The following is a 25,676-nucleotide window of genomic DNA, read 5'->3' on the forward strand; positions in this document are numbered from 1 at the left end:
GGGACGCTATTAGAGCAAACCCCATTAGGCTCCGTGGGGAAGCGGCTGACCCTGCGTGGGAACCATCAAAGACCAATTTGCTACCCAAACACCATAAATCCTGCCCTGTTAAGTGACTGTTTTTGATGCTGCTGAAGCGCGCAGAAATAAATATACGCTTTGTTATGTATTGTCCATTAAATTACCAGTGAGCACAATTCACACATGACATCCATCTTGGTCAGCCGTGGTCAAAAGTGGGGTCCTGGGACCTGCGGAGGACCTCTGATGGTGCTGGAGGACGGCTCAGTGACGGCTTCATTTATTGTTCAAGAAGAAGAAGGAGGCTGCAAAAGTTGGGAAGTTTTGTCAGATTAACAGAGACCATCAAAATAAGGCTGAACAAAGTTTATTCTCCAGAATCGTAAAGTCAGGACTTCTCAGCAAAGCTCTGAAGTACAATCGTGTCACAGTGTCCTCCCCTGCAGGACATACCCAAAGCATCTCAGGGTTCTACCCTGAGCCCCTTTCAAATGACCAAACTCTTCAGCCAATTTCTAAGGTTTGAGTCCAGGTTCCCCTAAATAGAATCAGAGTTCCAAAAAAGTTGGGATATAAAATGTAAAAACAGAATGCAATGATTTGCAAATCTCAAACAGGTATATTATTTTCAGAATAAAACATGGTAAACATATCAAATGCTTAAACTGAGAAAAAACAAACAGATTTGAGACAAAAAAATGAGTTCGATTTGATGGAAGTACCACATCACAAAACTCATGTTTACCAGTGCTTTCTGACCTCAACTCTTTTAACAACAGTCAGTAAATGTCTGGAGCAAATATCCCTCTAAAACCTGTGTATACCTTTCAGCATTGCCTTTCAGATGTGCAAACAGCTAACTCTATAGGCACTAATGTACCTCCATACCATCAGAGATACAGGCGTTTGAACTGAGAGTGTTGAGAACAAGCCAGATGATCTTTCAGATTTCAATCCACCTGATCACAGAACAGTTTGCTGGTTGTTCTCACATTTTAAATGAGCTTTGGCCCAGAGTAGAAGCAGCGTTTTCACATTTACACTGAAGGGCACAGCAAACTGTGTCAACAGACAATCATTTCTAGAAGCTTTCCTGAGCCCATGGTGCGATTTCATGGCAGAACCACGCTCATTTTTAATGCAGCACCTCCAATATAGTTTCGGTCCTGTCTCTTGCACACGGTGAATTCCAGATTGGTGAAACTCTTCCTGTCTAAGACGCTCTTTTTATTCCCAATCACCTTACTAACCTGTTGCCAATTAACCTAAGTAGAAATAAAACGTTCCTTCAGCTGTTTTATTTTAGCACCACTTACTTTTCCAGGCATTTGTTGCCCTTTTTCAACTTTTTAAAGATGTGCTGCTGCCATCAAATCCAAAATGAGCTAATATTTTTCATGAAACCGTAAAATGTGTCAGTTTGAACATCTGATATGTTTTCTGTGTCCTATTGTGAATAAAGTTTAGTTTACAAGATTTGCACATTATTACGCAGCACCCCAGCTATGTGGAACTGGGCTTCTACACTTATTAGAAAACAGAATCAGTGACATGAAAGACAGGAAGTGATTTTAGTTTTAAGTAGATCTACAGTTTAAGAGAAGCGACTAAAGGAACTGAAAAAGGTTTCTGGCATAAACGTATCCCTTTTCTTTAGTCATTTGATAAAACATGAAAAAGCCAGTTAATGACTGTTAAATGAAGCAGTAAGTTAATATCTACATAAGAGTTCAGGTGTCTCTATGATACAGGGAAGCTAATATTTATGAAATATTGCTCTGATAACGGGGATCAAAAAAGAGGAACATTATTCATCCCACCATTGTGAGCAATTAGACCCGACACCACCTGGAAGTCCAGAAATAAAGTTTATTTCAGTTCGTCTTCAGCCTTCACAACAATTTAAATAGAAGACAGAAGACGTCCGTCTCTGTACACATTGGTTAGTAAAAAAAAAAATCTAAACTGATACTGATACTGCGTCTCATTTTATTGTTTTTCGTTCTTTGCATTGAGAGGAAACATCCAAGTCGATGCAGCAACAGTAACCGTGCTTTTAAAGAGTTCATTAGAAGCACAAAAGTTCAGTTTGTCTCCCTTCTCTTGTCCTGAGGGAGTGCCTACAAAGAAAATGCTCCAGATAAAAACAATCTTTAACACAGCCGGCCCCGCCAAGAGAACACTGATTGTTTGGCAACGAGCAATATTTTGAGGCAATGGAAGCTGAAACATTTCCCTGCAACCTGCTCCACCCATATGGAAAAGATATATATAAATCTTATAAAGTTTGTATCTGTCTTGTGTGAAACTTGTATGAAAAGCATACAAGAGTAAAAACAGATATAAGATCCCTTGAAAAATTATATAATGAAACTTGTATGTTTTGGATACTTACTAAAACAATATATGAAAGTAATGAGAAAGTGGCCACTTTCATGAGTAAATCATGTAAGCCTTATATGATATACTCATTAAAGTGGCCACTTTCATGAGTTAAGTCATATAAGTTTTTACTATTTCTTTTCCATATGGGCAGGTATAACTGTCCTAAAGGCCTGCAGCGTGTTCATATTTTCCCAGGAATTTTTTGTTAAAGGAAATTGATATTTTTTGATATAATTTTAAAAGTCTGAAATTCAAAATGACCTAAAAAAATCTGAGTATTTAATCTGATAATTCCACATTAAAAATGCCAGAATCAGCTTAGTTTATATACAATAACTTTGGCATTTCACAATGAAGACATGATTCATTCACTGCACCTTCATACTATGATTTTTTTCTTACAGACCTTCTAAGTAGACTTTACAGACTCTCAGGTTCAGCAGCTGGCTGCACAAAATTTCAGATGAGAAAATTAATTAAAATGAAAACACTTCATATCCTCACAGAAAAAAAACGGTGACACTTGGAGTTGGTTTAAAACGGATGTAAAATTTGGTTGCAGTTTTTAACAAAGTTCAAGATTGTGTTTTAGTCCTGAAAATTTCAGGTGTCCATCTGCTGAACTCCTGAAGTAATGAAGGACAAATAAGGCAATTTAAAAAGCACCAACCCTGTATGCTTCAGAGGCCTGGAATTCAGAGTTTTCACAGTATTATGGTAAAATTTTGCATGACTTCAGTTATGCTAAAGTTACTGTATAAAAACAAAAGATTAAAAAATTATTTTCTTATAATTAGTATCAAATTACTAATTATAATTTGGCAGGAAAGCATGAACGTTATGTTGAATCTTTGGGAATGATTACAGACCTTTAAATACAAAAAGGCCATATTTTCCCCAGCTGCTTTAGCTCCTTTGAGGCAACTTTCTGAAAACCTGAAGGTATGATCAGCAGGTTGGTGCGGCTGTCGAAATGACTGAATTAGGGATCTGCTGTGTCTGACGTCCCAACAATAGGAAAAACAACCCTGTAGGACAACGGGGTGTTTAGGGGAGTCTAAAGCCTGGGCTTCAGGGATTACTTGTACATACAGTGACCTAATTACTTGAAACTCTGCTTAATGTGAGCATCCACCACTGTAATTGTATGTATACGACAGAAAAGAAGTAAATGCATAACAGGTCCCATTTAAAGCCAAATCTGACTGTTTCTTTAAGCCGAATGACACCTTGTTTTTTCCAGTGTGCTCACTGGAAGGGGTGTGAAGCAAGCATGGGAACCTTTATGTCCTGAGTAACAGTAAAGTTTTAACCTTGTCACACCTCCTTTACACTTAACTGTCTAAATTTAGCAATTAAACAGTGAAGAGTGAGATATTTGGGAAATATCAATTCAGATAAATATTAAATGGGGGAAAAAATAAAAACATGAAGAGACTCTGTACGCATAGTCCCCAGACTTAATCATCCAATCAGAGGCAAAGTGCACAGAGATGACAAACTAAAATGTTGGACTGATCCTTTAACAGATCAGGACTAGATGCAGGTAAATCCTCCCGAGCCCCACTGCCTCAGATACCCACCAACTACCGCAGCCCACCACACACAGCGAGTGTGCAAAGCCAGAGGAATAGAAAACTGCAAAAAGGTGACTGTAAACCATCTGAAACTGCAGTGCAGAATGATACTGACTCAAACTGCAAAACATATACAGGAATGTGAATTAAAAACTCGAGAATAAATCCAACCACGGTGAAACATCAGTAACAGTAATTGAATGAACATAAACATGCGTTTAAAACATAACAGACGTGATCCAGTTTTTCCCACAGCTTTTAAAAAACTGGGGCTGTAATCTGTTCCGCTTTTCATGCAATCGGACAGCAAGTATAACAAAAGCCTTTAGAGGGCGCTAGTGAGGCTCTAGAGGCTGTGTCAAACATTAAAGGTTTAGAAAATTACAAATCATTTTTGGATTACAAGAAAGCGCCACAAAACGTTCCACCACTTAGGAATGCCTCAGTTAGTCCTGCTTCATATTGTTATCTTTGATATATGCTGCGACTTAGAGCTGGGCAGCATAGTTGGAGCCATTTATGCTGATGATAATTCTTCTATGCAATAAAATCATTTGATCTATAAAACACCAAACAGCAAAAAAAAACAAAACAAAAATACCCAGCAACATCTTGCATTTGCATTTATACATTTATACCAATGTAAAGCCACATTTTTAATGCAGTAATGTTCCTGGGAGCTATACACCTTGTCAGTTATTCTACAAAATGTAGTTTCAGGGAGACCGTTTAAAACCTAAAAACAAAGCTGAGGTTTCTGCACAACACAAATGGACGTTTCTCAACTAAAGAGCACAATCTGTAATTGCATAAGGGATTAGTCATGGTAGTGCATGGTCAGTGGTTCCAGCCAGCTACATCGAACCACTGAGAATCATCTACAGTATGTTTGTATGGCAAAGTGGAAGCAGAAGTGGACAGGGCTTAATCTTTTAAGGTGGGGTTACAGTCCTGAGTGTTGTTAATTGTTTGACTATACGCTCACTTTTTAATCTATATATTTTTATGTTTTTGATTTTTTTATATTAACCCGACAACGTGGGTCTGCTAATAGTAAGTCAATGATTTTATAAATGTCTGGCTTGTATTTGCCAAGTATTTCCAGAGCGTGGTGGAAACTTGAAAAGTTTAGACATATAAGCAAGAGTTCTGATAAATTAAGGTGGAAATGTGGCTCGTGATAAATAAAGTCTCCCATCTTAAACACTGAACCAGAAAATATTGCAGTATTGAAAAAAATGGATATGAGTATCAGATTACAGCCTCAGTCTTCGTGTTTCAAGCTTTGAGAAAGTTTGTAAAACTTCAATCTCACAAAAGATATATAAAAAAAAAAAAAAGGAAAAAAGGAAAAAGCTTAAACGTTTTCTTTTCCCACTTCATCGTTCATATGCTCAGCCAGTTTATCAGCTGCTGTAGAAGGTGCATCTTTAAACCTCCCAGTCTCAAAAAGACATCAAACTACTAATTTCTACTTCATGCCATAGACGATAAAATCAAAATTAAAAAGTTGAATATAATGTAAAAAAAACAAAACCACATAATTAAATACTAATATATACAGTGGTTTTTAAAAATTTGTTGTTGTGCTGCTGCACGTTAGAAATGTGCATGATTATAACCACATAAAAAAATTTTAATCATATAACTGTGTGTAAACATAAATATTAATATTCCTAAGTTCGTCTTTAGTGTTGATCAGAGCACAGTAACAGTGGCAGAGATACAGGAACTCCAAACCTCCATTTAGAAAATGTTTACACTTTTTGTGCAACAAAATAAAACAAAACAAACAAAAAAAAAGGAAAAATGCATGAAAAGCTGAAATATGGAGAAGTGAGGTTTCCGTAGGACATCAGCTACCACAGCATCATCATCATCAGCCCATCAAATAATACAAATCCTTCAGAGAACTTAAGACATGAAACAGTTTGTTTTAGTCAAATCAAAAGCTAAACATCTGAGACAATGAACATGAGAAACTTCAGTTACATTCTAACTAGTTGTTGTTTTTATAAGTTGTTTATATCTTTATACAGTGTCTGTTCAAAACAACAGTCATCTAAAGGCGCTTTTATTGTAAGTTACATACTACATTATTAGAGAGAGAACTGCAACAATCACACAATCACCTATAAGGAGAACTTGGTGACAACGGGGAGAATGAACTCCTTTTTAACAGGAAGAGACCTCTAGCTGTTAGGGTTGGGCTGCATTTAGTGTGACTGGGTGGATGGTGGAGCAAAAGGGAAGAGAGTAAAGATGGACACAGAGAGGCTACAAACAACAAGAGAGCAACAGTTGCACATATAAGAATAAAAAGAAGTGAAGTAGAAGAGCTCAGTGCAGCCTGAACCTATAGCAGCATAAAAGGATGTTTCAGGGTCACCTCATCCAACCATAAGTAAAAGCTTTATTACAAAGGAAATTTTAGAAGTGGACAGTTCAGTTCAGGGTGTCTGTCTCCTGAATCCAAACTGGGAGCTAATTCTTTAGCCCGATAGCCGAATTCTCCAGCTTTCATTCTACTTTTTGAAACTTTTACTACGAGGTCTTTAAGGTATGATGGCACCTGATCATTCTGGACTTTCTATGTAAGGATGAAGATTTTAAAAAAATACATTCTGGATTTAACAGGGAGCCCATGAAGTTGAGCCAATTTGGGAGAAATATGCTCTCTCTTTTTAGTCCCCTTAATCCTCTTACTGTTGCGTGGTGATCACTTGGGATCAACTGAAGGCTTTTCAGGGACCTCTTAAGACATTACCACTGGAACATGTAAGGTCTGCCTATCAAGAAGCATTTTTATGTCCAGTGTCACTATTTGTGGTCAGTTTTCTGTAATGTCTCACACAAATTATGTAAATTAATTTACGTTTCTCATGTTCTGCCTCGTACTGTTTGCTCTTGATTGCTTTCTGTTCATTATGCGCTTTCTGCCCTTCAGTAAGAACTAGCTGGTTAAACGTTACTGGTTTTGCTCTTGCCCTTGGCTCCGCCTCCTGGGCTGCTTTTACTCTCCGACTTCCTGCCAGATGAGTTCTGCATGGTGGACACTTTAACCGCAGAACCCGACTGACCACCACCGTTGTTGTTATTATGGTTTGAGTTTCCGCTCAGTGTCTCCATGATGGAGCGGAACGTCCCGAAAGGCCGCTTGCTTTCAGAACTTCCTGTTGGAGTCCTCTCCTTCCCTTGATGCACTTTTGTTGGCTCGGCCTCCTGACTGGAGCTCTTGTGCACCTGCTCATCGAATGTAACCCTCAGTTTGAGGTTCTGGGATGTCTTCCTGCGAGACGAGGGAGACTTCAGGGCACTCTTGGGGCTGGTTGCGACTTTCTGGCCATTGGTGGCATCCTGGTCCCCTGGAACGTCTGGGGTTTTGCCATCTGTGGCTTCAGGGTCACTGGAGGTGGGGGACGGGTTGTAGCCAATGCTATCTACTGACTTTGATCCACTGAGAGAAAATGCCAGCTTCCTCTCAACTGTGGAAGATGATGATGAGGGGAGGTGCTTTTTCATCATTAGTTGGAGGTGATTTGACACTGGTTCCTCCTCTGTGATTGGCAAGTGGGATGGCCTATCAGGTCGTAGTGTGTTTGAGGGTGGAGCTCCCTGATTCTTGCCCTCTTCTGGTGGATAACCATCTGAATCGGATTCGCTTAAGGAACGCTGCATGATCTGTTTGAGTCTTGCTAGTTTGAGCTCTCTCCTCTCCACCAGCCCAATTCTACGGCCCCCAGGAGCCCCAGGGCCTTCTCTGCTCATACCACCTGCAGGAGGCGGTCTTTCTCTAGGACAGAGTGTCTCCGACATGTCCTTCCCCAGGAGCTGCCGCAGCACAGAGTCTGGACCCACCCCTCCCTGACGAACCAACCAGTGACCGTCACCAGGAGTCCCCTCAGCAGTCAACATCATCTCTTGCCACGCCTCCACAGAGGGTTGATGGGAGCTGCAGCGCAGACAGGGAGACAGAGATCATGCTCCATGTTCATATTTTCCCCCCATGTGGACTTACTATTTCTACTACCACCATTTCCTTTAATAAACAGTAATCAATACATTTTGCTACCAAAGTAACAGATAAACTTTAACACTGTCTGTACAAATACTGATGTGTATTTAAGACCCATTTGAAATTGTAAAACACATTTTTGAAAAGCTGAGACACTGCATTGCATTTTTTTTACAATACTGTCCAATGGACCATACTGTAATAATAATGTCAGAATAGTTTGCCAAGTGCGGCCAAACATGCACATGAAAAATAATATTTTAACGGTTTAGTATTTCTACCTTTGGTTAGCGATAAACTACTTATTCACATCCCTAGTACAGACACACCACTCAACAGTAAAACGCAGCCTTTTTATTTAAGCAGTGTGTTGCTCAGCTGTTACCTGCTAGATCTGTTGGAATCATTAGCAACGATTTCTGTTTGTTTGGCATGACCTAAGGCACACGTCTATGTTTTTCAAGTTATTGTGGTCCCTCACCAAGCTCTGAGAAAACTGCTGCTTTGTCAGTTTACCAGCTCTGACTCATTAAGCAGATCTTAGCTTCCACATCTTGACTTCTTTTATTAGATGATTAACTTTCATCTGTATGGCTTTTACATACCGAGTGTGTGTGTGTGTGTGTTAGGATAAGCCTGTTACCTGGGTGATCTGGACGGTGTCCCCTCTGCCTTGTTGGGCTCCATCAGTCTCTGCAGCTGTTTCTGTAAGGCCATTCTCTCTGACGCCTGTCTACATGACAAACACGCAACACATATGACAGATCTAACACTGAGACAGCTCCTGTGTTTTTCCAAGAACATTGAAGTCTGAATTCTGTCTGTTTCAAAACAATTACACAAACAGATTTCATGATGCAAATAATTAATAAAAGATATCCCACAAAGACACAAATAGCTCTTTTCTACTAGTACCCACTCATCTTGGCTCAGCTTGACTTGGCTCGGTTTTTAGGGTTATCTATTAGATAGCAGTACCTGGTATCAGGTACTTTTTTAGTACTTGCTCAGCTGGGGTTCGATGTGAGCTGAGTCTATGTGAAAATGTGACGTCGACAGGCAGCATGCCACCGATTAACCAATCAATGATGAGTCATGAGAGAAAAATCCAAACCGCCATTTTTAAAAATGGCCCTGGATAGTTTCCAGCATCCCTGAAGAAGTTTTTAAAGAAGTTTAAAAAAAATGGACGGCTGGGTCTTTTCCAAAGAATTATTATTAATGACCACCAGTGGTGATGATGTTCTCATCTCATGTGATAAGCTGAACATTTTGGGGCTATGACATACTAATGATAATACTACAATTCTAAACTATGCAAAAACACATCAACTTACTCATTGAGCTGCTTGGTGAGCTTAACAACCTGCGAGGCCAGCGACATGCAGGTTTCCACTACAACCAGGTAGCGGGCGCAAGTGGTGTGTCCCTGCCGCTCGGCACTCTGGGAAGGCCGCTCCCCCTGCTGGTTCTGGAATGTCACATTGGAGCCGTACTCCACCAGAGTCTGGATAAACAAACACAAACCTTTCACAGTTCTGAGCTCTAGCCCTCAAGTTTCAGACGTTTCAGAGAAGCAGCAATCTCATTTAAACCATATCATTAGTTATCAGTATTTTGATTGTCAGCCTGGGCTAGCCAGCAGGAAGCAGACAAGACTAATAATATCCGCCCTTCCTTCAGCAGGGTGCGCCACCTACAGAGAAAATACCCCTCAGCCTCTATTGTAGGAAAATAAGCGAAAAGTGTAAAACCTAACACTTGTAATAAATCAGTGTTGTGTCAGGTTAAGTAAGAGAAAAAGGAACTAACCAGAATGTTGCAGCGAGCATTTAACCTTTTACTCTACAGAAGCGTGATGGATGGTGATAAAGTGATAAATCTCAGAGCAAAGAAACAATATTTAGGAACAGGAAAAAAAAGGTTAAAGATAGCTGAACTTTTTAAAAACACCATGAAGGACACATCACCAGAGAAACAGATGAATAAAGACAAAGCATTAGCTGCTCTGAGACAATAAACAATATGACCAACTCTCCACCTGCCGCAGGTCGAGGTTAGAGCTCAAGTCATTCAGTCCACACAGATTCTGACAGCAGGCGGACTAACAGCAGAACCAGCTGTATATTTATGGGAGCAAAACATCCAGTGATGTAAATCTTGAAGGTATATCACAGACTTAAACATCAGGTTACCTGTATACAGCTGAGGTGACCATACTGAGCTGCTATGTGGACTGCAGTGTTTCCGTTCTGGTCGACTTCATCCAGAGAGATCGCCTGTTCCTGCATGAACTGAAGCAACCACAGCAACACCTTCTCCTGAAGGGAGAGATGGCATATCCATTAAAACAATATAACTGAATGTTCATCGTCTTATTGGATCAGTGAAATGAGTTAGAGTAACCATGATAATGTGTCATTATTTGTTAATGATAGTTAAAAGCAGCAATAAATTCTCATAATAAAGTTTAACAGTTCATGTGATTCAAGCATTTCATTTTAGCTTTTACACTAAACCTCGGTGTCGTATTTGACAGCTCGATGTCGCTCGAGCAGCACTCTAAGCAGCTGGTCTGAAACTGTTTTTATCATTTACGGAATATTTCTAAACTCAGACTAATGGTATCAAAGCTTGAACTTGAGATGATTATTCATGCTTTTATTTCTTCTCGTTTAGACTATTGTAACGGCCTTTTTACTTGTTTTAACAAATCAGCCTTAAATCGTCTTCAGACTGTGCAGAATGCTGCAGCACGTCTCTTAACAGGCACCAAGAGAAGATCACATATCACTCCAGTCTTGGCCTCCCTTCACTGGTTGCCTGTAAATTTTAGGTTTCATTTTAAAATTTTAGTTCTAACCTTTAGGGCCCTACATGGTCAAGCTCCGCAATATTTATCTGACCTGCTGAAACCATATACATCTTCTCGGGCTTTAAGGTCATTAGATCAGGGACTGCTGGTGGTACCGCGCACTCGTTTTAAAACTCGTGGTGATTGGGCCTTTCAGACGGTGGCACCGCGGTTGTGGAATTCTCTCCCGCTGTCTCTTCGCTGCACGGACTCCATTGATTCTTTTAAGAAACAGCTGAAGACATTTTTATTTAGAAAAGCATTTGATTAATTTCTTCTTATGCTGTTTTTATAGTTTTATTGTTTTACATTGTTTTATTTACTGTTATATTGTTTTTATATTCCCATTTCCTGTGTTGTAAAGCACTTTGTGATTTTTATCTGTGAAAAGCGCTACATAAATAAATTTTACTTTACTATTTTACTAGAATATCAACACCAAAAATATGCCAGGTTAAGTTATTAAGATGCACAGTTATCCCTTATGTTATGTGCAAGTTGTCCCTTGCACAGCGGCTTTACGTTACTCCTATTTCATAGGATGGGTTAAATAAAGTGAATGAATTTTCCTAATGGTAATAATAAAAGCTAACTTAAAAATAACACGAATTAAACTTACGCTAAGTAAACAGACAAACAATCTGATTTGTTTATTGACTGCTGTGCCACACACTTGGAAATCACAGATGTCACGAGCAAATTATAAATTACCGATATATCCACCTACTGACTTGTAGCGAATGAAAACACTCAATGCGTAATGTGGAAAAAATAAAATCGACTGCTCTCATCACCTGCATGTGTGTGTTTATGTGCACGTGTGTGTATTACCTGTCCGTATCGGGCCGCGTAGTGGATCAAACTGGGATGTTCTCTGGTGCAGCTCAGCTCGGCAATGGCTTCTGTCTCACTTACCATCCACCTCACGCACTCCAGATGACCATTCTACAACAAACACGCACTCATGTTTCAATCACTTCGAGCCATATCAGCCGGTGCATGTCCAAACTGCAATGTGACCATGTGCTTCTTTGAAAAAAAGCTACCGAATGTTCTTCATGTGGGCAACAACTTCACCTAAAATAATAGTTTTTCTAGGAGTAAGAACGGGGCTGGCACAATTTATTTCTTATAGAGTGTTACAGTGAGAAAAGACAGCTTCCTAAAATGTCACAACATGATTCTTGTGATATTTTCCAGAAAGGAATCATTGCTATGAACTTATTTGGGTCTTTAGATCCAAACTGTTATGTACTACTGATATGTGGCCTAAAAAGTAGCCAAGTTCCCACAATGAGTCAGTGAAAAGATTTATGCCCGTGCAACGTGAGTAATACGACTACATTCATTTAACATACTTCAGCCTGGACCAGGTGGCTGGAAATCTGTCGTCCTGTTAATCTAAGCGTATAAACAACAGTCTTGTTAATAACAACCAATCAGGAATCAGCAAACAGCTGCAGAGCTTGTCTCCAGATAACACACTTCCCTTCTGGCAGCCAATCAAGAGCCTAGTTTCCACTACAGGGCTGCCAAAGCAGGACCTGCTCATATTTGCGGCATTTAACTTCTTTCTTTCTAACATCCTGCGGCTGCCAATAGAGCTGGAGTAAATGTTTACCTAATTTTATCAGAAACCTCCATCTTATTATTACAGTATGACCTCACTGACCAGCTGTCAGTTACCAATCAAATGTCTGCATACCCTTGTTAGCTTACAGATGTTTTTTTCTACTTTCAGGAGGACTAATACTTTGACCTGCAGGTACGAACAGTGGGAATTTGAAGACTTAAAGGGTAGAGAGGCACATTACATTCACATCAAGCAGGGTAGATGCATAGCTAAAATAAGGCTGAAGCTGCATAAACACATTTTTTACACTTTTGTTGGGCTTTACCTGACAAACAAGATACTGCAGTTAATGTGTGTAACATGCATGATGACATGCTGAATGCCAACACTGCTGGGTGACCCTGAACACACCACACAGTGGGGTGCCAGTACTCTAGCTTGATGTAATTCAAAGTTGTCTTCTCAATGTCATTAAAGCAGAATCTCTGCCAGCACTTGAATACAAACATGTTACTTTGGAGACATACACCCAGTCTAACACTGAAGTTCACCTTGACCCCCAGACCAGCGGGGGTGAGCTGCTGGTTGTTGCGCTCATTGAGACAATCCTCCCCCATCAAAGATGTGAGATGCTGCAGACAGTCGGCGTGGCCCTGAGAGGCCGAGATGTGGAGCAGGTTGTTTCCATCCTCGTCTCTGATCAGCTCCAGATTATCAGCTGCCAGGTGAGGCTGCACAAGGAGGACAAAGAGGAGAAAACACAGAGGTTGTAAAGTGTAAAGGGCGACGGGGTGATGAGGAGAAGGATGACAAAATATGATGAAATACGCACCAGCAATGAGATCTGTCCTTCTCTAACGATGTTAATGATGTTCTGGTTCTTCTTGGATTCCTCGTCTACTTCCCCTCCTGCTCCACCACTCCCTCCAAACCCCCTTGACCCACCTCCCACTCCTCCTGATGCAGAAGCCCGGGATTTGGAGCTGTCCTGCCTGCTCACGCTGCCCCCTGGCAGAGGGAAAATTAGTCCCGGGCCCCCTGGAGGGTCCACACTTGGTCTCTGGCTCTGAGAGTCTGGATAGACCCGTGCAGACAGCAGTTTGTCTGAAAATCAAGTCATGTCTTTATATGTATATATATGTTAGCACAGAAGAACAGAACAGATGACAGTACATTTATTTAATACCTGCATCAGAGAAAGAAGAGAGAGAGGAGGAGCAGCTAAGGAGGCCAGAAGACATCTCTGGCTGGTAACCTCCTCCTCCACCTGGGGATCGGTGGAGGTGGTGGAGGTCTGGATCCATTGATTTGGACTTCCTCAGGTCAGACCACTTCACTGGTGACAGAACGCAATACTGCAGAAAACACCAAGTGAGCTTTTAGTTTAAGTGAGAAAATTACAGTCACAGTTATATTGGAGTCTGCAGAGGGTCCCAGTGCGGTGGAAGACATCATGCCTCGTCCCTGTACCAAAGACGCCACATCCCAGTGGCCCCCAGGATTACAGGCCTGTGGCACTGACCTCCCATATCATGAAGACCCTGGAAAGACTCATCCTGGACCAGCTCCAACCCATAGTCAGACCACATCAGGATCCCCTTCAATTGGCTTACCAGCCCCGACTTGGAACTGAGGACGCCATCATCTACCTGCTCAATCGTGTCTACACCCATCTGGACCAGCAGGAGAGCACTGTGAGGGTCATGTTTTTTGACTTCAAAAAACAGCCTGGTGGTGCATTCAACACCACCAGGCTGACTCTCCTGGGTGATAAGCTAACAGCGATGCAGGTGGATGCTTCTCTGTGTCCTGTTGATTACCTGACAGGAAGACCACAATACGTGTGTCTTCCACATTGTGATGGTAATTAGCAACACAGGGGCACCACAAGGGACCGTCCTCCCCCCCTTCCTCTTCACCCTCTACACCACAGACTTCAGCCACTGCACAGAGACCTGCCATATTCAGAGGTTTTCTGATGGCTCTGTGGTGGTTGGGTTGGATCAGCGGGGGTGATCAGTCAGAGTACCGGGCTGTGGTCGACTCCTTTGTCACGTGGTGCGAGCAGAATCATCTGCAGCTCAACGTGGCAAAGATCAAAGAATTGATTGTGGATTATAGGAAGACCAGGAAATCCACGGGGTCAGCGTGGACATTGTGACATTGACTATAGATACATTGGAGTACACATAGACAATAAACTGGACTGGGTCAAAAACACTACTGCACTTTACAGGAAGGGCCAGTGTCGTCTCTATTTTCTGAGGCAGCTGAGGTCCTTCAACATCTGTCGGGCAATGCTCAAGATTTTCTATGAGTCTGCTGTGGCCAGAGCTATCCTCTATGCTGTTGCATGCTGGGGCAGCAGGTTGAGCATTGCTGATGCCAACAGACTCAATAAACTGATCCACAAGGCCAGTAATGTTGTGGGTATGGAGCTTGACTCTCTTAAAGTGGTGTCAGAGAGGTGAATGTTGTCCAAGATAAAGACAATGTTGGACAATACCTCCCACCCGCTCCATGACATACTGGCTAGCCACAGGAGCACGTTCAGTGAGAGACTGAGATTACCAAAAAGCGCCACTGAACAACACAGGAAATCATTCCTGCCTGTGTCCATCTCCCTGTACAACTCCTCCATCTAACACACTGTAAACACTGCAATAGTTACATCTTTTTGCACACACTCTTTTCTTACTCAGTACTGTTGCTGTCAATTTTCTTGATATTTATTTATATTCACATCTGTCAACCCCAGATACTTATTATTTGGTGATTTGTATATATTGTGCTATTCCTTATATCTTAACATACTGTAGAATCTTGAATAGTCTAGGATTAATAACATATGCTGATTCTGATTATACTTATATACATTTCTCTGCTACTGATAAACATCAGTGGTTCAAATATTGTGCCCTTTTCTGCTTATGATTACTTCACCGTGTACTTCAAATATTAAACAAGATGGTTATTGAAAATGAAAACAGGCACAAAAACATTTGACATTAAAAGATAACTTTAGCTTCATCCACATTAGCTTCACTTTAAAAAATGGTAGCTATATTTATTTGTTTATGTATATGTTTAAGTCTGGACAGAGGCACTGTAAATACAAACAGAAATATGAAGCATAAAAGATGCTGGCTGACTCACCTGAGTTTGTGAGCTACTACTGCTGCCCAGGCTCAGAGGCTCATTGTGGGTTAAAGTGGAGTTCTTCAGCCCTCCTCCCCGATTCCTCTCCAGTGTGCCTCCACCTATGTTGCTCCCCGTCACTGACCGCTTGTCGTGGGGAACACGGGGCAGCGTGGACATCTGCTGAGTGGACTTGATATAAGGCACATCCAGGATCTCATCCATGTCCAGGTCATAGTGCTCCAGTTCCCCAAACAAAGCCTGGGGGTTGTTGCTCCCTCCAACAACACCAACACTGCTGCCCAGGCTCTTAGCCTTTCCCCCCTGCCCGTCAGAGGAGGCATTAGTCTGTTTGTCAGGGTCATCCTTACTACTCTCAACTGGCTCCCCCAGAACCAGCCCCTGACCTTGGACTTTACCATCGGTCTCTGCGTCAGTGGTTTCTGGTTGGTGCTTAAGAGGTGAGACCCTCTTCACCGGCCGGAACTTACTGTGAACCTCAGCAATGCCTGTGGGTTTGATTCCCCCGCCGCTGTGGGAGGACACACTGCGGCTCCAATTGATGGCTGGAGCTGCAGGAGGACAGGATGATCAGAGATCTGATCTAAACTGTTTCAAGCCTAACTGTAATTATATTATTGTTAAGTTACCTTGCCTCTCCTCTGCCTGACCATCGCTTCTCCTGGACAGCTCAGGGATGCTCTTCAGAGACGTGACAGAATACTGTAGGAGGATGAGGAAAGATTAAAAAAAAAGAAGAAAAGACAGAAAATTGTACGCAGCAGTCCAGCAGCTGTGCAAGGAAGTTATATTTAGATATTAGCCAATTACTTTAAGTACTGACAGATTGTGACTTGAAGCAGTTACAGCTGTGTAATTTCAAACTCCTTCCTACGCAGACCCAAAGCCAAGAAAATCTGTCCAAATCCTTCCGTCATGAAAGTTAACAGAATAAAAAAAATGCACTGACTAAATGCGACCAAGAACAGAGCAGTTCGAGGCCACCTTGACTGCACGATGCTACAGTCAAGGCCACCTGTATCATCCCAGCCATCCAAAATTGATACAATGCTATGGGCTGGCTAATTTATTTTATTTTATTTTCCTATTTATCAGATAGATAAAACAGGTCCTGCCATTTAGCCTTAGGGTTAGTGTGCATGGCTGATTTATACTGTAACTTAGAGGATCCCTGATCCATGCCTTTGCCACTGCCCTAAAAGCCTACATCCTGTGGAACCTGTGCAATGATCACTAACAGCTGTCTGCAGCTGGCTGTGTCTGAGCATCTCTGACTTTAACCTGATCTGTTTTCTGTGGTGTGTCAGTTGGTTATCAGCTTCAGCTCTTCATCACTTTTTATCTGAGGTTACTGCCTTAGTCTGCTGCTGGCACCATCTGCACAGACACGGTCTGGTTATATGTGGACAATCCAGGCCCAAGTGAACCTCTAATGTATTTACTAGCACATCATATGTCAATTGACACTCACTGGTAGTCTCTTGAGTTGCTCATCTGAAAATCTATCGTTTTCTTGCCCATTTCATGTTGTCATTAGTCATTTCACCCACAGCTGTTTGAAGTTGCCAAATATCATTCACTTTTTACAGTCTCTCAATGCCACGTCCCTGCAAATTGCTTCCAGTGTGCATGTAACTTAACTCTCTGTTGAACTCCAGCACTGCCAACATTTTTTTTAATCTATTTGCCTTTCATTTAAACTGTTGTTTTTTTAAGTTCCTGCAAAAGTACACATTTTTTATAAAGTTCACCAAATGCGGATGATTTTAAGTGAATCAACAGTCATGCTAACCATTGATCAAAATAATAATCTTTTTTAAGCACTGAGCAACCATAAATATGCTTATTGCAAAGTTAGCATTATTTACATAGCTGTGTGTAAACTGAAGGGTGGTAGTGAATATCATCTTCTTGAGCTCCAGAGATACGCAAAGACTGAAGTAGCAAAGACTATATTCTGTTAGCTGCGTACAACCCCATCAAACTTTACTGGTGATGAAGATGCAGCTGGTAGCTGTGCCCCTGTGGGCAGCTTGTCATATCATACTGACCACTGAATCATCAGAGAAGTCGATCTCATCCAGGTCGAGGTATTCAGGAGCCTCCATCTTCACACCACATCATCAGCCTCACAACCAGCTGCAGACAAAAAGGCAAGATGTCAATGTGTGACTATAAAAGCACTAACAAAGCAACAGGATATCACTAATGGTTTCCCTCTGCTCATCAGCATCAACATTCAAAGTCAATAGACAGTTTTGTGTTTCTGTGTTTGATGAATGTTTGACTCATTGTTTTTGGTTTAGCTGAGCCAATTAAAAAAGTCCAGTTTTTAAATTTATTGGGACAATTTGTAAAGAAAAAAAAAAGGTAGACTTGGGTTTGACTGGTAATTATTCCTCACGCTTATCTTTTTTTTTTTTTTTTGGGGTGGGGGGTGGGGGGGTGGGGGTTGCATTACATACAAATCAGGACAATAAAAGCCACAACCTTCTTTGCCTAGCTTTTTTTATTTAGCAGCATTTAAATCATGAAAATGAAAAAAAAAAAACCTCTGGGAATTACTGCTGCAGTGATATGATCAGCGGGGATAAAACACAGGAAGTAGCTGCAGGAAACAGTTTGGCTGAAAATGTGCATTGAAGTGCTTTTTGATTATCTTTTTCTAACTGATATGACAAATTTCTGCACCGGGAACAAAGTCACAGAACAAATAACAAAGTCACTTCTATTTTAAGGAGAATTTTCTCTTTCACCCACCAAGAAAGGGCTAAAAGGGATTATTTGAAGCAAATCAAATCCTCTTCTACTGGGTAATGCCGCACATTTAAAACTGTCTAAAGCCCTAACTGTCAACTGCACAATCTGACTGAGCAGTTGTGATCAAAGGCAACAAACAGCAGGATAATCAGGACTAATCACAGAGCAGCGTGACTTGTACCATGAGCACGCAACCTCAACAAACACAAGAGCAAGAAGCTCCCTGGCAACAAAAGCCAAACTCTGAAACAAGAAACAGAAAAAAACAAATCTGTCAAATCTGAAAGTTTTCACTATTTTTTTGTACAATAACTTTAGGCTATCTAATGAAGCTATGCAAAATTTTACTCCCGCATTAGGAAACTTTTCCGCTTTACATGGCCTCTGAGTACATAGGAATTTATTTTTAAAATGCCTAAACTTTCCAACATTTTTGTGTCCTCTTAACATCATAGGTAGAGGATAACCACATGACAATTTCAGGGATGATAAACACATGTAAGCTGCATGCCTTCATTCATTGCTTTGTAAAGTGTGAGACGAACTGCAAATGAGGCATTTCGCATTCAAAACAAAAGTTGGACTTGCATGCAGACGTAAAAAAATACATGTGAAACTCTGCTTTGTAACTATCCCCACTAGTGAAGACTGTCATTTCCAAAACCCTGCCACCCCCACCCCCCCGCTCGCGCTCCGCAGCGCTGTTGAAAAGGCTGTGGAAGTCCCTGTATTAAGCACGTAAAACTGTGGCACAAAAATCACCAAACTGGGACCACCACAGACTGTTTTCCTTCGTGGTGATGCTGGCATGTAAAAGGGCATTTATTCCCTTCAAGGACCTGAAGCTCCATAAAGCACCCCTCCAACAGCCAAACCCATCTGTTCTCTGATTGGATAGTTAAATTTGTGATTGACATGACATTGGCCAATCAGATGAAAGGAAGAAAAGTAGGGTCAAAATGTGTACTTTTTGCACACATACAAATTCTTTTTACACATACAAATCTTTTTTACAAGTACAAAATATTTATGACCACAATTTGAGCCCATAAATATCACCTGATGACTACATGAAACCTCCAGTAACCACTCACAACCTGTGGTTACCAGGGGATCACTGACTAATCATTGGGCCTGCATGAATGTGGCTGATTGTGGGCAAGTATAGTTTTCACAGCAACTTTTAGCAACCACTCTGGAACTGGTCATAGGGTTGTCAACTGGTCTCTAGGCTGGTGTGACTAAGGCCTAAGATGGCTAATGAGGTTTCCAACTATTACTTTTGTTCATTAATCAATTTACATACTAACTCTATAAAAGTCTCCAGAGCCCACAGGGATGTTTCCAAATTACTTCTTTTGTCAGAGGGAGAGAGAATGTGAAAACACATATTGAACAGATTCCATTTACATGACAGCACAGAAAAACTCAACAATCACATCCGCACTGTTTCTAGTTAAGATCCTGCAAGGAAAGAGAAGACACGTCCTCAGCTCGTGTCATTCATCAGTGTCATTCTCTTTCTTTGAAAATCCGGCTGTTTTTTGAGTTCAGAGCTCATAACAACGATCAGATCAAAGATGAAACTGGCGTTGAAAGCTCTTCATAGAAACCAAACTCACAGACTAGTTTCGGGTATTTAGTAAATTACTTTAAAGCTCTATTTGTCACGACTGGGGCAGCAGCCGTGTGATGAGTGGAAAGGAGGACTCAAATGCAGCACTTACTAAGATGTGAGGGTGGTTTATTAAGAATACAGAACACAAAGTGGGGGATGGCAAAACAGAACTAAGGATAAACTAAATTGGGAGAAACTAAACCATAGAATAGCAAACCTGAACACAAAGGGAGGACAGCAGAGAGAGCACACAGAGGATTCAAGGAGTAATGCAGAGAAACACAGGTAAAGAACACAGACGCCGCGATAAGGAACAGAGGCAGACACACACTATAAATACACAGAGGGACACTGGGAAATCACACACAGGTGGGGGACACAGCTGGACCTGATTATCCTGATGAGACAGAGGACAGTAACACCAGGGACCAACAGAGGGAGCACCAACCCAGAAACCCAGTATCCAAAACACAAACCATCCCAAAACAGCCCACAAATAATAATAATAACAACAACAACAAATACACCAAACACAAAATCACTGATTCACGGACTCAGGACCATGACACTATTAGCATATTTTTATAATAACACTTGAGGCCATTTTAATTCTATGTTTCCCACTTACAAAATAACTACCAAAAACTGCCAAAAAGTGAAAAATATACTTCTTAGAATTGAAAATAAGATGTGCTGAAGAAAAGATGAGACATCAAAAGATAGACACATTATACAGAGAAGGAGATTTCGCTAAACACCCAGTGGCCCACTCCTTCACATAAATAGCCAAACAGCAATAGAAAGTCGATGTTGCCATGTTGTGTGGCACATGTATACTGTTGAGGTTCAGTTTCAGCTGCATGGGAGTGGGTGTATCTCTCTCTCTTTATTGTAAAGATGGAGGTAAATACACTTCTTGAAATGTTCCTTGGCTTATTATTGAGTTCCTGCCCCTTTGTATCCCATGGTCCATGTTCACCTGAACCTCATATAGATTTTCTTAAAAAGTAAAGTTTTAAGAATAATTTTAAAGTAAAAAAAAAAAAAGACTGTTTTATTTAGCTGATAATATTTAGCAATATTGCATAGAGGAAAGATGACAGTCCTATATACGATTTCAGTGTGCAACTTAAAGAACATACGCATGGTCAAAAATGACTCACATTACAACAGGAGGACACAATAATGCCACCCAGAGTATCAGGTTAGACACAGGCTTTCTGAATTTTTTAGGGCCAAATAGAGTGACCTCAGTTTTGTTCGAGTTTTGAAGTTGAAAATTAAGAGTCACACTGCCCTTTATGTCTCCAAGACATGCCTGTAGCTTCAGTAATTGATTTTTTCCCCCTGACTTAATAGTTAAAGAAAATCAGGTATTATCTGTATAGTAATAGAAATGTATCCATGTATAACTGCATTGCTCTCTGCACTACATGAAACCCTATAGAAGTCATGACTCCATCTTTTGTATGAGAGGAAAAAAACCTCCAAGTTTACATAAAGAAACTGGAACTGGACAAATATGATTTAAAGCAGCACAGCAGATTTCTAGCTTCATCCTTCTCATCTGAAGCAGCGTGCCATTCGTTCAGTGCTTTATTACTTGCAAGTGGGATGGGAAGCTATTTTTCTTTACCTCATTCTCAAACAAAGTAAACATTTTCTGTGTTTGTTTATTTAACATCTTATTTGGCTATAGGTGGAATTTTATACACACAAGACCGATGAAATGTATGCACATTTAGAAAGAGGCTTCAAAACAGCTACAATAAATCCCAAATTGTTACAAAGGTGGCTGTAAAAAAAGCAGCAAGATTTCTTTGTAGACTAAATTTGTGCTGATGTTAAAAAATATCTATACACACAAATTAGAAATAAAAAATGAAAATGAAAAAAACTGACTGCTCGTTATCCCCATTATTTGCAAGAAATCTGCAGCATAATCAGTGATGGAAGTATTAGTCATGAGAGGATCACAAGAACCTAAAATAACACCATGGCCACAGTGGAGTCAGACTGTGAGACCTCTCACGTCATCAGGTGGTGTACCTACAATAAGATCCAGATGTTCTGAGGGAACATTTCATTTCTTTGGCCCTTTCTTTCGGGATCATGGTGCCTGTTGATGTGAGATCACTTACAGCTATCTACATTTAGAACCAAACTGAAAAATCGTCAATTTTCTCACATATATAAGTTACTGTGTGCCGCTGTGCCATACCTCGCCTTAAAGAAGCTTTAACCTCTACTCTACCACCTAACTTTCTCATCTTTGATTACTAACATTTTTTTCTTTGTACACTGCTTTCAGAGAAAAATAAAGCAAGAAGTAATTTAAAATTCATATGGTCCTTTTTCAAGGCAATAATAGAAATGTGTCTGTTTTTCTGGCCACACATTAAGACTACGCTTAGAGATTTCTTTATGTTTTGAGAAGAACAAACGTCCCGTCATGGAAGTCCAAGATGTTCAGAAAGCAACAAACTGGTGCGTCCGTGTAAGACTGGAGCTGTTTTCAGACTGCGTGGGAGTCAACGGGTCAAAATAAAAAACCCTCTGATTGCAGCTTTGAGAAAGAGTCGAGCCTGCATATCCTTGATAACAACAGTTTAGGCTTCGAAACCCGACATCAAAAATAACATAGAACTTTTAAAGAAAAGAATAGGAAGGAGGACAACGTCTGCTCACTCTGTTTATGTGAAAAGCTGACGAGTCCAAATCCTTCCAGGCAGCAAGACACAAAAATAATCAGAGATGAAGCGTTGTTTTGGAGGAAAGAAAAGAAACAAGGATGGGAGTTTATTCTTTCCTCAAAGTGTAATTAGAAATTTACTGCATGCTACTTCGCATTTCCCATGGAAATCAGTGAAACTAAAATCCACCTTCCATCATCTCAAAGTCTCCCTTATTTACATGTTTTGACTTGTTTGTTGAACTGGTGTAAAAATAGAAATGGAAGCAGTGATCTAACGATCACTGGGAGCAGGGAGTGCACACAGCACCTCTAAAACCCTGAACTCCTTGTGAGGTTAGTTGGGTTCAAGCGCCACTGTCAGCTGAGCCCTGCCAAACACAGGTTGCAAGATAAAGCTGTAAATCAGACAGAATTGAAACCTGGAGTTTCTTCAGAGCTCACCAAGTTAAATCTACATGTGTAACCGGTGTGATTCTGCGTTGTGTTTGATAAAAAAGGTAAAAGAAAGAAAGACCTCCAAGTAAATAATTTGCCCACTCCAGCTCCTCTCCCACAGGGGAATTGTAGAAAAGGCTGGCATTTATTTTTACATTAAACATAAAGTATACACGTAACATATTTGACATAAGATAAAACAAAACAAAAAAAACATGAAATCCGACATACCTGATAAATATTTTGCCCACTCCAGCTCCTACGACCAAATACAAACAGTGGGGAAGAGGGTTAGCTCAACCCACCACAACTTCCAAGCTAGCAAGGAGCTAGCATTTATGGCGCCTAAAACACATTTATGATACACACATACTACACACTTATAACATCTAACAAAAACAGGCTTAATAATGACAATAATTGAACTAAAATCGCAATCAGAAACATCCAGGTGGCTAAATATGCATTATATGTGTGTTTTAAAGTGTTGGAAAGAAATGACACCCACCTCTCCCACAGGGGAATTGTAGAAAAGGGGAGAGGCAAAAGGGGTACACTGTATTTATAGGATTGCACCGAAGAAAAGAATGAGGAGGGGCTCTAACTGATAATGAACATAACTACAGGCTTGGAGGTCCTAAAAGTCAGGTATAAAAGGAACGGTTTTGGGGTTTAGAACACATTTTGGGTAATTACAGTAGAAAACCTGCACTGACAAAAGAAACTGCAATGATAGCCACAGCATATAACAATAACTCCCATGACACAACTGACTAAATGGATGCTACCCGGGGAGACAATGAGCAGTAGAAAATAGAAAATAGATGATAGATTACCCAATTAAAGAGGAACAGCTAATATGAGCACCCTATTTTTATTCTTGGGCTTGGCATCATTCACAGTTCATTATTTATCTTTATCAGGGCATCCAGTTCATCTTCTCTCACTCAAACAAGCAGCTTAAAATCCTCCACTTTTAAGCTAACTTTCTTCTGATTGTCTGCCTGTCACCAGCAGAAACAGTCGGTAAGTGAGGCTTCTGTACTTAGAACCCTCATTGACATTATGTGCCAGTTTTCAACCAGTGCTCCCCTGGGACTGCTGTGGTTACAGGAGCCATTCAGCTCCTCAACCAGTGTTTGCACCAGAGAAATAAAAGCTACTTTCAAGTAGCCTCGCATGTTTGATTTGACAGGTGGTTACTTTACCTATTCTGGTCTTAATATAAGTTGGAAGCAGTCTGATAGATAACAGATATTTTTTCCAGTAAAAACTGAGGAAATTTATCAAAGATCTGCAGATTTCAACACAAGAAGATTGTCTGCACACTTTAAGTGTAACAAACCAAGACTTCTGCTCAACAACTGTATTACACGTTGTACAGAAACGGCATTAAATAAGAAATCAGATCAATGAAAACAGCAGGTTGCATTCCAACACAAAAGCTTTAAAAGATGCCAATATCGAGAAAGATTCATTTGAAATACAGATTAACTCAAAATGTGCATGTAATTAGCGAAAAATCACTACCGTGAGGTTTTTGTTTTGATAAATATCATTATAGAATTTATGTTACAAAGACAAAAATAAGACAAAACTCAAATTAACATCTGAGATCAGTGTTTAGGTGATTCCTGCTTCATTTTCCTCTATACCCAAAAGGAATACTTCGCACTAGACAAGATTTAAACCAATCAGAAAGCACTACTTGCGCACTTTAAATGACTAAAAGTAATGTACATGTAGTATGGCAACACTTTAAAAGCAGATAAAAGTAAAATACGAGAAATATTTGACTTTATTTAAAGGGACAGTTAGTATGAAGCAGACTTAAAAAGGCCAACAGAGCCCTGTGCTTTCTGCTTTATAAATGACAACAAAGGATGGGAGTCGAGTGTGCTCCTATGATTCTTGCTGACAGCTTGTTTAATCCTCGGATACCTGCTCAAGCAGCAGGAGGCTAATCAGTTAAGCTAGCTAGCTAATCAGCATCTAAAGAAGCTAATGTGGAAGCTAACAGGCTAGCCAGGCTGGCAGTTGGAAAATTGGGTCAAAGAGAAAGCTCAGGTAAATGATAAGGCGGTCGGAATTAGGAGCCGTTAGCTCTCGGTTAACGGACAGTTTTCAGACACGGTACCTTTCGGAAGTCAGGCAGCCGAGGGGGGTTAGCCGGTTTGAGGAGCTGGTTGCTGCTAGTGGTAACGCTAGCTGGATGGTTGTTGGATCCAGCTGTTTTTTTCCCTTCTGTCGCCTCTCTGTCTTGAAAAGCACAAAGACTTTGACATATGGGCAGCACAAAGCGCCGGAAACAGCGTGAGCGCTCACTCTGAGGAAATTTCCCAAGACCACATAGTGTGGAGAAAAGAAAAATTTCACTTTCTTTTTGCTTTTTTAGGCTAAATAAAGCAAAAATAAATAAATAAATAATAAAAAATTAAATAAATAAATGAATAATTTGTGTTTGTTTTCTTTTAATATTGTTGTGCAGCGGGGTAGCTTATTCACTAAGGTGCAAAGCAAGAATAATACACATTTTCAAAAGAATTTGAAATAATATCTAAGAAATTTCATAGCATTGAAAATA

General features: G+C 40.5%; 1 protein-coding gene across 1 annotated transcript; it reads right to left on the reverse strand.

The window, feature by feature from the left end:
* Nucleotides 1-1,870: 1,870 nt before the first annotated feature.
* On the reverse strand, nt 1,871-25,403 carry sncaip (synuclein, alpha interacting protein). The gene is made up of 12 exons (XM_085180165.1): nt 25,230-25,403; nt 17,636-17,723; nt 16,214-16,286; nt 15,582-16,135; nt 13,612-13,780; nt 13,258-13,529; nt 12,977-13,156; nt 11,684-11,797; nt 10,194-10,319; nt 9,336-9,505; nt 8,642-8,731; nt 1,871-7,935 (listed from the first exon to the last, which is right to left on the reverse strand). Exons 2-12 carry the CDS (start codon nt 17,690-17,692, stop codon nt 6,945-6,947), a joined length of 2,796 nt encoding a protein of 931 aa, XP_085036291.1. The 5' UTR covers nt 17,693-17,723; nt 25,230-25,403; the 3' UTR covers nt 1,871-6,944.
* Between the last annotated feature and the right edge of the window lie 273 nt (nt 25,404-25,676).

Source organism: Neolamprologus multifasciatus, chromosome 12 (assembly GCF_963576455.1).
Source record: "Neolamprologus multifasciatus chromosome 12, fNeoMul1.2, whole genome shotgun sequence".
In the NCBI taxonomy this organism is placed as follows: Eukaryota; Metazoa; Chordata; class Actinopteri; order Cichliformes; family Cichlidae; genus Neolamprologus; species Neolamprologus multifasciatus.